Source organism: Phaethon aethereus, assembly GCF_964289735.1.
Source record: "Phaethon aethereus genome assembly, chromosome: 5".
NCBI classification, from domain to species: domain Eukaryota; kingdom Metazoa; phylum Chordata; class Aves; order Phaethontiformes; family Phaethontidae; genus Phaethon; species Phaethon aethereus.
The window spans coordinates 40,266,001-40,284,675 of record NC_138579.1 but is presented as its reverse complement, the minus strand read 5'-3'; the positions used below and the strand labels follow the sequence as shown (position 1 = coordinate 40,284,675).

The 18,675-nt window shown below is 39.2% G+C and overlaps 1 protein-coding gene across 2 annotated transcripts in view; it reads right to left on the bottom strand.

Annotated features, from left to right (window-relative positions):
* PCNX1 (pecanex 1) overlaps positions 1–18,675 on the bottom strand; it is a gene marked incomplete at both ends in the record, with an annotated part of 86,345 nt that overhangs the window by 40,012 nt on the left and 27,658 nt on the right. Inside the window, 3 exons of one of the 2 annotated variants that reach the window (XM_082000006.1) lie at positions 751–841; positions 9,271–9,455; positions 14,176–14,308. In XM_082000006.1, the coding sequence (XP_081856132.1) occupies positions 751–841; positions 9,271–9,455; positions 14,176–14,308 (409 nt within the window). The remainder of the gene's footprint in view (positions 1–750; positions 842–9,270; positions 9,456–14,175; positions 14,309–18,675) is intronic. The other variant, XM_082000007.1, reaches the window with a different exon arrangement.

The window sequence follows — 18,675 nt, the reverse complement described above, 5'->3', positions numbered from 1 at the left end:
GCACACTTTCACAAGAAAAATTTGAAGATGGGAGCTTTTATATTCATTATTCCGCAACTCCAATAGCTATTCCACCTACACATGGTGGGAATTTGTAGCATTCAGCATGATGCGATAGCTTCAAGGCAGTTCTATGCAGTGAAGTGGATTGGCAGAAGTTGGGGGGGATGGGGGATTGGGTTCTTTTTCTTTCTTCTGCCTCCTGACCCTTCAGAGAAAGAAAGGGCATCTTTCCAACAGCAGATGAACCTTCCGGTATATAGCTGGCTATTTCAGCTCTAAGACAAATTTTAACCTCAGGCATGTTAACACTTCCATGTATTGTTTCATAACATCCATGAACTTGAGAACAAATTTATCAGTTTACATTTGCTTCACAATTGGAAGTTCATTTGTTAATAGCCATTACGGTCAACAGCCACCCACTTTCCCAAATCCTGGGTTAAATCCTTTAACAAAGGCTTTCTATAAGCCAATCAAAAATGCATTTGTCAAGTTCTCAGTTTATACATTTATTACTTAAGCTAATAGTAGTCTTCATTTTCTGAGATTTAAGTGGAGAGGATTATTTATGCCATTAGTGTCATCTTCTAGTAAAAATCACTTCGGTTTCAAGAGTAAAAGTATATGGATAACATTTTATATTCATTTTTTTTGGTAGTCCATAATAAATAACCTTTTAAAATTAAAATCAAAGATTTTGCTGCAGTAAGACAAGAATCACCACTCTTGACTGGCCTTCACACACACCAGATGTTGGATGCTCTTCTTGCAGCTGGCTCAAAGTTCACAAGTGACATGTCGCAGCCCCCTGTCTCGTAGAGCGTAGAACTGAACTTACCTATTAAAGAAAAGGTCAAAAGCAGGTTAACATTTCATAATGCTTCATCCCACTGGCACTAGTTTCTATAGTTTCTATTTATTAGCTTACTACTGAGATGAAGTTAGACATCTAAATTTACATCAATGTCAGAATATAAAATGTGATTACACATTAACATGTTACCAGCGCAGACAAGACATTAGCTACTTAGTCCTCTTCCATACCATTTTACATGACATATATACAGTAAACAGCAACACTGAATTCAATTTGAAGAGTTTGTATTTACAAGAAGTCACCATTAACACAACAGAAACACAATGTAAGCCTTTCCCCGCAACCCTTAGAGAATAACCAGGCAAGCAAACAACTTGCAATGACCAGCTTCTTCAGTTCTTCCCCACCCATCCACCCCCTGTAAAACAATCAGTAAATCACTCGCTATCAGCATTTAAGAACTATGGCATTTAGCTGAGGCAGAGATTCCTCAAGTGTCCCCAAAAAACCTGAGGCACTTGTCTATTTGAAAAGAAACAGGAAGAGTGAAAGAAGCGGCCAGAGATGCGTCGTAAGTTATACCTCTAGAAAAACTAAAAGAGGAATGGCAGACAGATTTATTCTACAAGCCAGAAGCAAACGCTTCAAAGTAAGAACAGAAGACTGCAAACTAACTTCTCAGATGAACCATTCGGAGTTAATGGAACTCCATTAACCATAATTTGCTAAAGCTTTTAATAACAACTTTTTGAATGAACAAAATCAAGCTATTCCTAAATATATAATTAACAAAGAAGTAGGCAGAGTCTATAACTCAAATGATCAATTACTTTACTCAAAATACGATGTTTGTACACTGCCCTTCTCCCACAATAGTCTGATCAGAAAGATAAGCATTGTAATTTCCCCTGAAGGTCAGGTTCAATATATATCATCTCTGAATGCAGGAAGCTGATTTTGAAATTGTGATCTCATGTGAAGTGTTCTGCCAACTTCTCCATCTCTTCTAGCTCAAAACCCTTCTTAAGCCATGATGCAAAGGACACAGTATTTTAAGATCTGCTTACACAAAACAAAAAAATAGCCCACTTTGGATCATCTGAAGCAAAAACTGTATATACCTCTCAGCTGCATGTCTTGCAACTCTTTCGTCTTCTGTTGATACAGGATAACAAGCAGTCCCAGCAGGAATACCTAGCAAGATCAGAGCTTCCAATCTTTCCCCTTTCTGTGAAAATATAACCTGCTTCTGGTAAGTGTTTCTTGATTTTTTTTTTTTTTTTTGAAAACACACTATGATCCTGCTCCAACTTCTCTTCAAGTCCATAGACAATTAACTTGAATTTGGAAGTGTTTGGAAGCGAGAAGGTTAAAAACCCTTAACTGGATGATTAAAACAGTGAAACTAAGGAAAAATACTGATATATTGAAGATATTTTCATACAGCTTTCTACCCTCAAAAACCACTTCAGACTAACTAGACACATACCGCGGTCATGTATAAGACCAACCATTCTGACAGGGCAGTCAGCTACATAGTTCAGGAGTCACATACAGCATCTGTCAGAGCTCAGTAATGCAACAGCTCTCTGTCTCATATTTAATTACATCTGCTATAGGCATTTGTAAGGAAATACAAGTAGAAAGTTCACTTGTTAGGGGTTTTTTCCTCAATAGTTAAGCTTTTAATGAAGCACTTCAGTTAAATATCCTTTGGTTTTTAATGCACGGTGTGGTAAACAGTTTGCCTGAAGTTTGAATTTTAAACTAGTGCAAGACATTAGGAATCTTCCTCCCCACAACTAATAACCTCAGTTACACAAGACTGTTTCTCAACTGCATCAGTAAAAAAAATTTTCAACAGCAAACATGCAGGCATTAGATTATAGGAGTTGGTATTGGGACCAGCGCTGTTAACATCTTTGTTGGCACCACAGACAGTTGGGATCAGGCGCATCCTCAGCAAGTTTGCTGATGATACCAAGCTGCATGGTTCAGTGAACACACTAGTGGGAAGAGAGGCCATCCAGAGCGACCTGGAGAAGCTTGAGCGGTGGGCCTGTGCAAACCTCATGAAGTTCAACAAAAACAAGTGCAAGGTTCTGCACATGGGTCAGGGCAATCACAAATCACAAATACAAGCTGGGTGGAGAATGGATTGAAAGCAGCCCTGCCAAGAAGGATTTGGGGATACTGGCAGATGAAAAGCTCAACACGTGCCAGCAATGTGTACTCACAGCCCAGAAAGCCAACCATATCCTAGGCTGCATCAAAAGAAGTGTGACCAGCAGGTCAAGGGAGGTGATTCTGCCCGTCTACTCTGCTCTGGTGAGACCCCACCTGGAGTACTGCATCCAGCTCTGGAGTCCTTAGCACAGGAAAGGCATGGACCTGTTGGAGCAGGTCCAGAAGAGAGACACAAAGATGATCAGAGGGCTGAAACATCTCTCCTATGAAGACAGGCTGAGAGCACTGGGGCTGTTCAGCATGGAAAAAGAAGAATAGGTTCCAGGGAGACCTTATAGCAGCCTTCCCAACACCTAAAAAGGGGGCCTACGAGCGAGTTGGAGAGGGACTTTTTACAAGGGCATAGTGATAGGACAAGGGGCAATGCCTTTAAACTGAAAAAACATTAGATAATATAAGGAAGAAATTCTTCACTATGAGGGTGGTGAGGCACTGGAACAGGTTACCCAGGAGAAGTTGTGGATGCACTCTCCCTGAGAAAGCGTTCAAGGCCAGGCTGGATGGGGCTTTGAGCAACATGGCCTAATGGAAGGTGTCCTTGCCCATGGCAGGGCACTTGGAACTAGATGATCTTTAAGGTCTCTTACAACCCAAACCATTCTATGATTCTAATACAGTTGAAGTTCTAGTCAGGACAAAATTATGCATAAGAAAAATCTTCTGTGCAACCGGTCCTTAAAGAGAGACAAACGAGTTTGAGTTAAAGTCTTCATGTTTTTGCACTACTGAATTGAAAGCCTAGAAATTAAACTTTCTGATTTTTAAACTAATGAAATTCTAGCCACAACAATTAGAATGTACTACTTGCAAAATATAATTTCCCATTCTCTTGGGCTGAAATAATACATCAGACATTATTTGTTTCAAAAGAAGTTTGCTGAACTGTTACACTCATATCAAACGTCTGAAAAGGGCCTCAAACTATGAAAAAAATTTAGCATAAAACACTTCACATTACAAAATATCTGCAATTCCCTCGCATCCAGCTCATCTTTGAATCCGTCAAATTTATTGCATTTGTGTTGCTGCTTTAAGTAACACACGGATGTGGTGGGATAAAACAAACTTGGTTAATAGCAAACTGAAAAAATACTCTATTCCAATTGTTTACACACAAACTACAAAAGAGACTCAGATTTTGCCATACTTGCAATTCTCACCCCTCTATAAAGCACTAAGTTTCAGTAAGTCTATGTCAAGAAAAGAATGGCTTCTCAGTAACAGAGCTGCCTCCCCTCCTCCCCCCCTTTTTTTTTTTAGTATTTAAATCAAAAGGCTCTACAGAAAAGCCTCAACTCTCCCAAAGTAGAAAAGAAGATAGGACTATTTATTCAGTCCTGTTGAGGACACAAACCCTAAGGCATGACTGGAGATTCTACAGCTGAGCTCCGAAGTTGCATCAATTAAGTACTTTTTAAACTGTGTGAAGTAACAGCAGTTTCCTCACAGCACACTCAAACTCTAATGAAGGATCCCAACGCTCACAAAATTCAATACATATGGATATACCTGGCTCTTTTAGTTACCTTAGTAATTTTTGCTCTCTCCCGTTCCTAGCTCTCCCACAGCATTCTCTGTATTATTTTTAACAGCACCACACTGAAGCAGCTTAAGAAAGTTTTTCTTTCTTTAAGGAATGCAGTTTTATCAAGTTGTGAACAAATGGTAGACTCCAAAGTTTATATTTCAAATCAAGTAATACAGCCAATAGCATGCTTGTCCACCAAACAGAAGTGCTTGTAATTTCTCCCCCACCCTGCCCAAAGGGAGAGCTCTAAGTTCCTAGCAAAGTAGTCACCCAAACAGTATTCTATTTGGACCAGGTTATAAAAATAACAAAACCAAGTCATTGATACTCAGGCACACAAATCCAAAATACATCTTTGTTCTGACATGAAGAGAGGAAAAGATGAACGCACTTCCTTTGAAACAAGTTTCCTTCTTTCAAAAGACAAAAATATCTCATCACCAAGTCCAGAGACAACCACCTAACAGTCCACACTGTACAAACAGGTGTTCCCACAGTTATGGGAATCAATGAAAGCAACAGGCTGATGAGCTTACAGAGATGAAACCTGGAAGACTTAAGTGGCTCAGGATCCAGCTAAAATGGTGCTCTGATGGTTTCCTCAGACAAGTTATTTTCAGTTTTCCATCTAATTTCCCAGTTTTCCATATTACATTACATTTCCAAATATTACTTTGTTTTAAACCTCTCATAAACTAGTTCTGAAAAATCCTAACACTTTTTGACATGTTGAAGCCTACGTCATCATTAGATCATTAAGATATATTAATCTACTCCTTATGAAAATATTTTTAAAATTCTAGTCAGCAAAACCAACAAAGCCGTCAGAATTTGAATACTCTGAGGAGTATTCAAATACAAAGGAGCTATCATTTCCAAAGGTCAAAATTTTACCTTCAGTTGCACTATGAAGACTTGTTAGTTTTCAGTTAGAACACTTCAAATAGAAAAAAATGAACCACTTCGAAGTTTATCAAAAGAATAACTCACCTATTACGCAGAATTCCACAGATAACAGGGATATTTTCAATAAGAACAATGGGAAGTATTTATGTTCTACTTGTACCTTTGAAAATACTCCCCCATTCATCCCAAATAAATTAAGCCTACTTAATTATAAAAAGGTATTGAGGAACTGATTCTAAATTGTTTTTAATAAAAATAAGTTATTAGTGTATATATTTATATTTAAAGAAAATTTTTGATCTTCAGGACCATCCAACTGCCTTCATATATCAAAATACTCCAATAAACCTAGAAGATTATCACTTAGCATGTAAGTGATACAACCAGAAGTCCAACATAGCAATGTAATTCTATTGTAAAGCTCCAGGTGACCAGCCTCTTTAATCACAAAAGCAATAGTCCTCAAAAGAAAAGTAATCTAGCTGAGGACAAGAGGCTGTTATTTCATCCCAGTGTCAGAAACTGGGCATCTGTTCTAGCAATTTAGTACTTCGTTTGCCAACTACTTCACAAATTGTAACACCTACAGCCTTTGCTGCAAGGACTGAGAAATCCCACCTATCACCTACATGTCCTAAGAATCAGGTATTAGTGAGAATAAAAGGCATCAGTACTGCCACACTGTGCTCCAAAGACTGTCATTCATTTATGTCATGGTATGTGTTTTGCTGCTTTCTGGATTCATAGTCTATTAATCTGCCTATAACCACAGCATTTGGACTGACACCTTTCCTTTGTCTTGCATTCCTCCTATGATTTACTTCATGTTTACTGCTCCACATTAAGCTCCTTTTCCATCCTTTAAAGTTCCTTTCTCCTCACAAAGCAACAACATAATTTATTAAAATCTTTCTACATCGAATGTGGAAAATTAAAGATAATGCCTCAAAGCATCTCTTGCCTTACTCTCAGGACAATGCCCAGATAAAGATGACAGCATAGTCACCAGACTGGATGTAGGCTGGGTATATTACAGTAAGGTTCATCCTTTGTAAAATAAGCCACCAGAATCAAGGTAACAGACATGAATCTTTAAAACACACACACAAAAAAATTGTGTGTCTTAAGAGCTGCAGCTTGACATCAACACATAAACAGAAAGAATGTAGAAGCAGATACTGCATTGGTGCACCAAAAAAAATGTAGTCCTAAATTTGGGGGCTTTTAACATAAATTAACACATGCCCTGTTTGTCTTCCATAAGAGCTGGAATATGCTAATAGAATTTCAGTAATAAACCTGCATATTCTTATATGCATTGTACAGAGATATATAACCCCAGGTACTACATTTGTCACTTATATTTCCATATATTTCCATTTGCTGTAAATCAGTTTTTGTTTCCCTATCTTTTCCCCAGCCTCTATTTTCAGTTTTTTGCTGCCCTGGCAGTCACAGCAATTTCCACAGTGACAAAGAAACGGTCATATCACCTGCATTGCTTTGATGAGCATCAGAACAAAAGTTAAAGAAAAACCAAACTGTTACCGTGCCCCACCCCCAAACCATACACAAGCTAAACTAAAGTAACAGGCTCATCTTTCACTGTAAGCTATCTTGGGAGAACAGAGCAAAACCAACAGCCTTAGACTTATGGTAAACAGAGTAGTAGTGTTACTTCATCCCTGACTGAGGATTTAACAACAACAAAAAAACCAAAAACCACAAAAAACCCCCCAAAACTCACCCACCCAAACAACAACAAATCACACCAGAAAAACCCCACCCACACATAGTAACATGTACCAGTTATAAGGAAGACACACTCCTTTCTTGTCAGGCCTGATAAAGGAATCATGAATGTGAAAGGTTGCATCATTTTGCCAACTATTTTACTCTAACAAAAGTTAGTACCTGTCATACAACGCCTGCTACCCAAAGTAGAAAATCTGATTTTTGTAAAAATCATAAAACAGATCAACAGATCTTGCCTACAATAGCTGCTTTCATGCATGGAAGGTGTCTAAACAGATGCTCAGAGCTTCAAATCAGGAATCAATCCCTATTACACATCAGATTTTTAACTGAGCAGACCCTGAAAGTTTTGTGCCTCCCAAAGACAATGTGCTGCCCCATGTAACTCTAAGCACAGTACACACAAAATTTCAGAAGAATTGAGCTATCTAAATTTCTGAAGGCTCCAATACACACCAAGTACAATCAATACGCCTTTTTAGAGAGCCTCAATGAGCTGAATTTCTTAAATGATCCACTCTGATTTCTACTACAACATAGTAATGTAAGTTCTTAAATAACTCCAACTATTAAATCTGGAATTCTATAAAACTTGGTTGTATTATTTTGGGCAAGATGAACCAAATCCTTCAGATACAATAATGATGGCTTTAAGAATAAATCTCAACATTAACCTTGGATAGATATAACCAGTATCTCTGAATTTCAGAGCTATATTCCAGTATTTTTTTCAAACAAGAAATAAAGAGTCCAAATTAAAGAAATCTGTTGTTTCATGTTATAAGCTTTCATAGTTCAAAGATACATACAAGTACTGAGATTTAAGTCTCCATTTTTCTATCTAGAAACTAGTAGAGCCACAGACTCTAAATGCAAAAATTATCAGAGAAGTAGATTATGTGTATTTAGCAAAACTGTAGTGAAATTTTAAAAAACACCTCAGAGAATCTCAGGGTTGTTTTCAGTTTTCCTTATATTGCAGCTAGACGGTGCAGAAAAATGGCAACTTGTTAGCCAAACTCATATTTAAAGGGGCACACAGTTGCCACAGCCTGGCAGCTCTCGAAGTGGAGCAAGATGAAAATTCACTTATCTTTTGGTGCTGGGTTACAGTAAGGTCTGAAACAAGTGTTTTGTCAGTGTTCTCAGCTAACCTGTACTTTTAAGTTATTACAGCTGACAGATGCTCAAAATACTGTCACTAATAGCTGTAATTTCTAAAGATGCCCATTTGAATAATTCGGGGAAGAATTCCATATTAATGCTGAAGTCATAAGTAATTCACGCCATGTACATAGCTGCAAAGATCCCTGCCAGGAATTTTTCCAGATCTGCCCCTGCATTACTGTGTTGCAGGAGATCAGTCACTTATATTAACTTTCTTCTCCCTAGCAATTTTATTAGCTGCATAAAAGTTAATAAGCAGTTAAGATACCATGTAAAATGGACCATGAAGAATTAGAGGGCACTATAAGGCTCCATGAAGTGATGGCATTTGATATAAGAAAGAGTCCAGATTTTCTTCCAATCTCCTAAATTAAAGTGCACATGAAAAGTAAACCACACTCATACATGAGGATTTCTTTTTTTTAAACAGCAGCTAAGCAAGACTCATCTTAAAAGTAAGACCAAGAATTCCTAGGTTTTTAAGAAATATTTTTTTCAGGAACCAGAACTTCCTCAACATTGGTATCAATCTCTGCCCAACTACCTGTGACCAAGCAAGAAAAACTTATGCATTACAAGTGTTACATTGTTCAAGTCATGAAAGCTCTCACACCATCACTACTTCTATCTCTGCATCCTCAGAGTGTTTCCCATCGCACATTTGTTCGAGAAAGTGCCTGGAAAGGCGACTGTGAAAGGCAAGGAATTTATGAACACGGCCTTCTACGAAAGGCACCTACAAGATTCAGAAACAAAGCTAAGGTTAGCTGATTTTCACCGCGTTATTACCGATATATCTGCCGTATTAAAACTTCCATGTCACCAAGGTTACATAAGGCCTGCATACCAAGTTCATCGTGCAAACTGCTACCGCCTACAGCAGATGCAGTGGCATGTGATGCTTCTAAGTGGACACTCCCATTTCTCACCAGCAAGGAGGCGCTAGCGCCGAGCACAGCTGCCTGGGAAGGGGGGCGGGACTGCACTCTGACCTGGGAGGAGGGCTGCTGGCCTTGCTGACCATCTTGAAGGCTACGAGAAAACACGGATTGGGGACACATTACCAGGAAGAAGAGAAAAATAGCTAGAAGTGAAGCAAAACAAGACTTTTTAGTTTAAAGAGTATAGCATTAAGAAGCCACTTCTTAGGGTTAAGATAACCCTCAAGTTCTGTTTAACAGAATATCTGGACACTAGTTACATCAGTAATCTAGAGATACAGTTCCTGTCCTGCTCCTTAGAAGTAGTATTGCTTTCTAACATCTCCCCAACTCACCCACAAGTATATTCTTCTAAGTCCCAGTTTGTGTATGGAAAAGCAAATTAGTGGTGGTTAGTCTAATTGTAGACTCACCTGAGGTAGCACCTACACACAGTAATGATTATTCCAGTCTTCTCACAATAGTTAGAATTCTTTTTGCTCACTGAGATATGACTTGATCAACTGTTTAGTTGGCTTTTGGGGTTGTTTTGGTCACAGTAGCATCACCTTTCTTCCTATTAATCTGCACACTAACTAGAAAATGTCTTTAAGCTTTGTTAGTAGCCATGCGCTACCACAGACCTTGTAGATAACTGTCATTAAACATTCGGATTCAGAATTTTTTTAACGTATTAAGAACGATTAGAGCCAATTACTAATTTGCAAAAGTTTTAAGTCTATTTTGAAGTTATTTTGACAGTACAGCAAAAACTTTATTACTCAGTATTACTGCCGCAAAGAAATTCTTCTATACCCAGACACATACCTGCACCAAAAACCGAGTTTTAAAAGGCAACTGGGGCTTCAGAGAAATTTCTAAGTTTACAGCCATATGAGTAGACAATGTTTGAAAGTGTTTTTCTCCTCTTCACAGCCTTCTCATTGCAAAACTATTTTATAAAGCTATTTAACAACGTTAATTTGTTTTTAATAGCTTGTTTAATGTTAAACATGGTGAATTGTCAGAATACATGACATTTACACTTGTATATCAAATCTACTTTGCAAGATTAGTGTTTTTATTATCCTTCATTTTGTGCATTATAAGACATATAATGTCAATACCATCTGTGGGATGTGATGAAATTAAGAATTTTTTTTTTAGACAGATAAAGGAAATTGTATTTTAAAGACTATGGAAAAGATCTTAAACACTCTTTTGAAAAAAAACAATCTTTATCACCTGTTGCCTTTAACATTTCACTGTTTACAGTGTGATGCTACAGTTGGCATGTGAGGGAACTGAAAAAGCAAGATCTTACTAAGGGTTGAGGGGTTATAACTGGTGTACTTGCTTTTAACAATATTTTCTACAACATTTACTTTTCAGTTCTTTTGTTAGAGCACCATTGGAAAACAAAATATGGATATAGGTATAAGAATACGTATTAAGAAAAGCTCATGCAAAGTAAAGCAGACATGCACACAGCTCATGAGGTAAAAAATTGCAACTCATTTATTGTACTCTAACATATTTTAATCTGAACTTTAAATGTGGCATTTTGCTGCTGTACACAAGGCTTTCAGTGAGCTACATGGCAACAAAGGCCCTAAGCTCCCAGATATGCGAGCCTTCATTGCCTCCCTTAAGTCTTACCAGCAACACCAAAACAATGCTAAACAATAGTGCTTTCCCTTAAATTGTATATACTTTCTGATATGTAGCTACTAAGTTGCCCTTTCAGTAGTTATCCATATCACAATTAAAAAAAACAACAAAACATTGACATTAACAGATTGCACAGATAAGCAAAAGATACATTTAGTCTCTGCCTAATTAATAATTATAAAAATAAAACTCTGCTTCAGACAGTCACTTATGTTCTTGTATAGGACACACATGCATACATCATTGACTACACAGGATGCCAATGCATACTTATGTTTAAAGTGTCCAAAACACTGTTGACATTTATGCAGGCCAAAAGCAGGAGGGGTTGGTTGTTTTGGGGTGGGTTTGGGATTGTTTGGGGTTTTTTGCCTTTTTTTTTTTTTTGAAGTTACCAAAGTACTCTCGTGTCTAATTTAGCATCAAACCAGCAGACTTTACTAGACCAGGTTTTATGTAACTGTCTACCATTGCCAAACACACACATATATAATGCCATTGTCTCTTTTACCAAACATTCCACAGAGGAAGTGAAAACTAATTGCAATAATAGATAGGAAATTTAAAAGTTTAAAAAAAAAAAAGAAAAATCAGGTTGAACTCAACAGGTTCTAAGGGAACATCCCCACAACATCCAATTTTATGCCAGTTAGAAGATTATGAGATTAAAGTTTTGCTGGCAAGAATAAGAAAGAAGTAACATCAGGGCAACTAAAGATTAGTAAATCTAATACTGTTAGAAGTTTTAACATCTCAAGTCATATGGATTAGCAATACCAGGAGTCAGCTGAGTCAGCTCACCGCTAGCATATACATGTAATGCCAGTACAGTTGCAGTGGTATTTTGAAAAGATCTTGGTGGTAAGTGGCTAAAAGAAAACCTCTGTATTTCTCCCTATTTCTTCCTTATGTACAGTTCTTTTTTTTTAATCTTTCTTAAGGGTTTCTTCTTCCAGCAACACACAGAATTTACACTAAAATAAAGCTACCCATATAACAAAGGTTTTTTCAGACTATTCATCTAGAAATCAGAACAGTAATAAAAACAATTTTTCAGATACTCCACAGCTAGTAGTTCAAATGGAATTTAGTACAACCAAACACAAAAGTGCCTTCAGATTGGTTTGACATAAGGCAATTTAAGTCCACTCCAAGGGACAGCTATTTAGCATCACAAACAATGCTTTGAGTAAAGTAACCTCATTAAGTATTCAATTATGAACATATGTTTATAATACAAGTATTTTTGATAATGTGTGTCATTCTGTCAGAGAAAGTACAGATTTTTTTAGGGGGTTTGGTGGGGGGTTTTTTTCGTTTAGAAAGGAACAAATTTAGATAACCAGAAGATGCACAGAGGAAATACAAGGCCAGAATATTTGATCTGCTTTTTCACCCTTGAACATCTTGCCCAAATAAAAACCAGTTTCAGTTTTCTCATGATCTCTCACTGAAGCACAGCTTAAGCCATGGGAACCTTAATGACTACACTAGCATGTGAAAACGAGGCGGCTGTCAGCCTCAGTTTAAAACAGAGTCCTTTATTTGCCCTACTTTCTACCTGTCTAAAAGAAAGACAACTCACTGTTTTCTGGCTAATGCACAGTTAAGGAGCTCCAATTAGTCTGATCCACAGCCTCTTATAAGTCAATATACAAAAATATACTACCCTCCTTTTAAAAAAAAAAGGAAACCAAAACAACCCAGAATACAAAAAATACCAGAAGCAAGTGAATGCAATGGAGCATAGAGCAAAAGTGATCTAAGAGAATGCAAAGTTTTAGCATCACTCACTATGACATAAATCACTGTAAGTTGAACAAGATACGTTCAGCAAGAGCAGAAGCTTTAAAAGAGTTTTCTGAAGTGATGCAATTACTGCTACATACTGCACTAGCCAGCAAAAACACATCTAACTAGTTTCAGTCCTTGATGTGGCAGAAGTCAATCCTTCATTTATTAGATTTTAGGTACCATTCTCTCAACACTCCTGCCTGAGGAAAATGTACAAACAGCCCTTGCTTATTTCAGTGGCACCACAAAGATGGCATAATTCCTCCCCCATCCTTTATTGTAAGTTATTTTCTTTTTATTTGCTCAGTTCCTATACCTTTTTCCAGTTAAAAAAATTTACACAAGTATTCCTGAAACACAAAAGCAGACTGCTCCTATTATTAAAGGACAGCTTAGCATTTGAAGGAAGATCATTAAGAATATACAACATATATAATTATTCCTGCATATTTATTACTGGAGGAAGAATTACTTTTATACGTATGGGGGAGTGTTCCTTCCTTACAGACAATGTTCTGCTCCCCAGATTCTCCAATACCTTAGGCAACCACAGGATTGAAAGACTTAAAAGCAAGTTTAAAAACTTACTGTGGTTGCTGCTTCTACTGTTCAAGCTGACAGACCAGAGTTGCTGTATGTAACGTATCACTAGGCTCAGGACTGTTAACAAATGGGCCAGTGAAAGTTGGGGACTGCTGGGATACATGTATATAGTACATTTTAAACATTGCCAAGGCATGCAAAATGCCACGCAATTAGATTTAATACTGAGCAATACTGTGCATTCTATAACAAAGGCATCATTATTACTTCATTATTTCTCTTTTGCTGTAAAAAGCTGCATGATGTTCACACAATGGTTTACCTCTATTTTAGACTTGGAACCTTTGCATGTACAGTTTATCCCTTTATAATGTTCTGCCATTTTGTTACTGTTTATCTCTACCTACCTACGGATGTGAGAAGTGATTACAGTACTAGTGCTTAAAGCTTATTTTCTTAAAGGAAAGAAAACCAAAATGAGGAGCGATGAATATTTTCTTGGTTTTTTCTCCTCACTTCAAAGTAAAAGTTTCTACAGTTTTTGATAGAAAACACTGAGTCTAAGTCTGTTAGCATTAGTTCATTTTGTTATCAATCTGAAATCAGTTATAACATGTTAGAGACTGGCTATCCTGATCATTTTGAAAATAGTGCCACATACACATGCACAATTCAACAAGCCCACAGTGACATGCAGTGACAGCTCAAGGAGGTTATGGTGGGGAAGGAAGTAAAAAGTGCTTTTCTGGCAACACCGGTGGGTGTGGGGAAGAAGTGGTCTGCTGCATGCATGCTAAATATGGTGGAACATTTAGATACCCTACCTGAGGGGTGATCCGATGAGCAATGTAGGAGGGGTAGGGTTACTCCCTGCATTGTGCCGGCGTCGTACTGCCTGACGCCTAAATGTGCTGCGTTCACGACGAAATGTGACAGTCTCCTCGCTGGCTTGTGCTGCTGCATCAAGACAGACTTCAGGTCAAATAAGAACCCATCCTAGTTACGTACACAGTAACTTAAGACTCCTTTCTTCCCCCTGACCCTCCCCAAGTTAATGAACTGGCAACAATGAAAGTAGCTTATGCACTGACTGTTCAAATAACCTGCCTCAGGACAGGCTCACAACACAATTATTGGTAAAAATTTTGGTGGTTGGGTGTTTGGGGGGCTGGGGGGCGGGCTGTGTTCTTGAATATACAACTTGCTTGCTGTGTTCTGCATTTTTTTTTTACCCGCAGATCCAAATAGCCAGGTTGCAAAAAGAGTTGGATATCCTAAATCTCTTCTATTTACACAGGGCAGGAAGAGACAAGACTTATCTCACCCTTTACCTCTTTTAATAGATAATTAAAGGAGAAGCCTAAAGAACAACCTAGAAAGGTTGTCTGCCACTCCTCACCATAATATTCTCTTTGCAATTTTATAATTTCTGCCAAACAGGCAGGGCTGAGGTTAACCTCATCACACCTCCTCAGGGGACAAAATAAGAGTTGCTTTTTCCTCATAAGCACCACGTGATACATGTTGCTCATTTTAGACTAGTTACACTATAGTTCAGAGGAGCAGAATGTTGAGATTCAGTAAGAGAGTAACTCCTTTGTAAGGATTGGTAAACCAAAAAGGTTTGGTCCACTTATAAAGCAATACTAAAAAGCAGCTTGTATGTACTCAAGGGAGTCCAAGATCTTTCCACAGATTACCCCCCAAAATCCACCTGTGCTTCCTAAGCTTCACAGTCAGAACAACTTCGGATTTGGATTACTTCATGGCATGTCTACAATCTCAAATCCTCATCTTGAACAAAGGAAGCTACTAATCAATTTGAATACAGAGCACTAGAGAGCTCAAATGAACAGGCTGCAGAGAAAATAGGTTTTTGGCAGGCAAGTGAAGAAGGAGGGGGGAAAAAAAACAACAACCAACAATTTGACATGAAGTCAGTGCAAGAGGAGAATGACAATCTTGAAGGGGAAGTCACAACTTGGTAGCCAAGAAGCCTGTTAGTAGAGGAAGAAAACCAAGGATTGTGTCAAGCCAAAATAAAATGAGAAAACACACTAAGGGAGCAATGCCTTTTTATGGCAGAAAGATCACAGCCAGATTAGTCCATGTTCACTTAAGCACATTTCAAGTTACAACATTCCTGTCACTAAGCTTCCAAAACTTACCAGCAAAGATGCTAATGCTGGTCTACAAGGAATAGCAACCTACTACTGTTGTGTACTACTGCCATAGCTCAAGCAATAAAGGCTGCACAGAACAAGAATCTAATTGCACCCATGAACCACAGATTATCAAGTGAATACTGTACATGAAACTTCAATCTATAATTTGCTTTAAAAAAACCTAAGAAACAACATGAAGAGATGCAGTTTAAGTTACATTTCATTACCAAATCGTCAAAAGTTAAGGACATCCTTAATTCAGACCTTTCCTATATTTTCAGGAAAACTGTGGCATTGACAACTTTCTCCTCACTCCTCCACAACTATTTTTGTTATTCTAAGCATGAATAGATGATACTTCCTTTTCAGCATATTTCAGCACGTACTCAATATATTTCTCTTGAGATTTATTATACAGCTTTATGCTTTGTTTTAATACACAGCCTAATTTCCTCAAGGATTATACAGAATCATAGAAGAGTTTGGGTTGGAAGGGACCTTTAAAGGTCATCTAGTCCAAACGCCCTGCAATGAGCAGGGACATCTTCAACTACATCAGGCTACTCAGAGCCCCGTCCAACCTGACCTGCAATGTTTCCAGGGATGGGGCATCTACCACCTCTCTGGGCAACCTGTGCCAGGGTTCCACCACCTTCATTGTGAAAAAATTCTTTCTTGTATCTATTCTAAATCTGCCCTCTTTTAGTTTAAAGCCACTACCCCTTGTCCTATTGCAACAGGCCCTGCTAAAAAGTCTGTCCCCATCTTTCTTATAAGCCCCCTTTAAACACTGGAAGGCTGCAATAAGGTCTTCCCAGAGCCTTCTCTTCCCCAGGTTGAACAACCCCAACTCTCTCAGCCTGTCCTCATAGGAGAGGTGCTCCATCCCTCTGATCATTTTTGTGGCCCTCCTCTGGACCCCCTCCAATGGGTCCATGTCTTTCCTGTGCTGAGGGCCCTAGAGCTGGGATGCAGGACTCCAGCTGGGGTCTCACCAGACCTGAGTAGAGGGGTAGAATCCCCTCCCTCGACCTGCTGGCCACACTTCTTTGGATGCAGCCCAGGATATGGCTGGCCTTCTGGGCTGCGAGTGCACATTGCCAGCTCACATCCAGCTTTTCATCCACCAGTACCCCCAAGTCCTTCTCAGCAGGGCTGCTCTCAATCCCTTCATCCCCCAGCCTGTACTGATCCCCTAGCTGCCTTGATGCAAGTGCAGGACATTGCACTTGGCCTTATTGAACCTCATGAGGTTCACATGGGCCCATTCCTTGAGCTTGTCCAGGTCCCTCTGGATGGCATCCCATCCCTCAGGCATGTCAACCATACCACTCATCTTGGTGTCTTCTGCAAACTTGCTGAGGATGCACTCGATCCCACTATGTCATTGATGAAGATATTAAAGAGTACTGGTCCCAACAGGGACCCCTGAGGGATGCCATTCCTCACCAATCTCCATCTGGATATTGAGCAGTTGAGCACTACCCTCTGGATGTGACCATCCAACCAATTCCTTATCCACCCAACAGACCACCTATCAAATTTGTATCTCTCCAATGCAAAGAGAAGGATGTTGTGGGGGACTGTGTCAAAGGCCTTATGGAAGTCAAGATAGACAACATCAGCAGCTCTTCCCTTGTCCACTGATGCGGTCACTCCATCATAGAAAGCCATTAAGTCGGTCAGACAGGACCTGCCCTTGGTGAAGCCACGCTGGCTGTCTCAAATCACATCCCTGTCTTCCATGTGCCTTAGCATAGCTTCTAGGAGGGTCTGTTCCATTATCTTCCCAGGCATAGAGGTGAGGCTGACAGGTCAACAGTTCCCAGGGTCCTCCTTGCTACTCTTTTTAAAAATGGGTGCAATGTTCCCCTATTTCCAGTCTCCAGGGACTTCACCTGACTGCCATGACTTTTCAAATATCCTGGAGAGTGGCTTGGCAACTACATCAGCCGATTCCCTCAGGACTCTGGGCTGCATCTCATCCGGTCCCATAGACATGTGCATGTTCAGGTTCCTCAGGTGGTCACGAACCTGATCTTCTCTTACAGTGGTAAGAACTTTGCTCCTTCAGTCCCTGTCTTGCAGACCATCCCCTTGAGAGGTGTGGGAAGAGACACTGACAGTGAAGACTGAGGCAAAGTCGTCGTTGAGTATCTCAGTTTTCTCCTCATCCACTGTTGCCAGTTTGCCTGTCTTGCTCATCAAGGGGGGGGTACGCTTTCTTTGACCTTCCTTTTCTGGTTGATATATCTAAAGAAGCCCTTCTTATTCTTCTTTGCATTCCTTGCCAAGTTCAGCTCCAGCCATGCCTTGGCCTTCCTGACCCCATCCCTACACAACTGGGAAGCATCCCTGTACTCACCCCAGGATACCTGTCCCTGCTTCCACTACCTGTGCATTTCCTTCTTGCCCTTTAGTTTTTCCCATCAGGTCTCAACTCATCCATGCCTGTCGCTTGCCTTCCTTTCCTAAAGTTCCTTTTCTTACACCTGGGAATCGACAGCTCTTACACTCTGTGGAAAGCATCCTTAAAGATCTGCCAGCTCTGCCCTGCTCCCTTGTCCCCGAGGGCCATTTCCCAGGGGGTCCTATTGACTAACTCCCTGAAGAGCTGGAAGTTTGCTTTCCTAATAGCTCTCAGACTTAAATACTGGGAAAGAAAAACACACTATACAAGATAGTACGGATACTGACTTTTTTTCTGGTGGATTAAGTTAACACACACGAGATTTAAGCTGCCCACTAATTTTGAGTGCCAATTCGTAAAGCTGAATTTTTCCAGTGTACATCAACATATAAGAACTCATATATTCACAACACAGTTTCCACTGACTTCAGATGCAAAAGCAATTCCACAAGTTTCTGCTAATCAAGCCATAGTTAAGTACTGCAAAATAAAGAACAGTAACTAGTCTTAACTGAAATGTATGCATCTTAATTACCATCAAGATGGTAAACACCAACATTACATCTTAATTATGATTTGCAAAAGCAGCATTCAAGTGCAATTCTTCAAGGCAGCATACTTAACACTGACAACATCTGCTTTTCTTTTCAGATCCTTCATTCAGTAAACATCACCTTCTGCAATAAATGAAGCCCAGATTATGGAAACACTAAAGGTCCTTCCTACACATCTCCAGTTTATCACTAAAG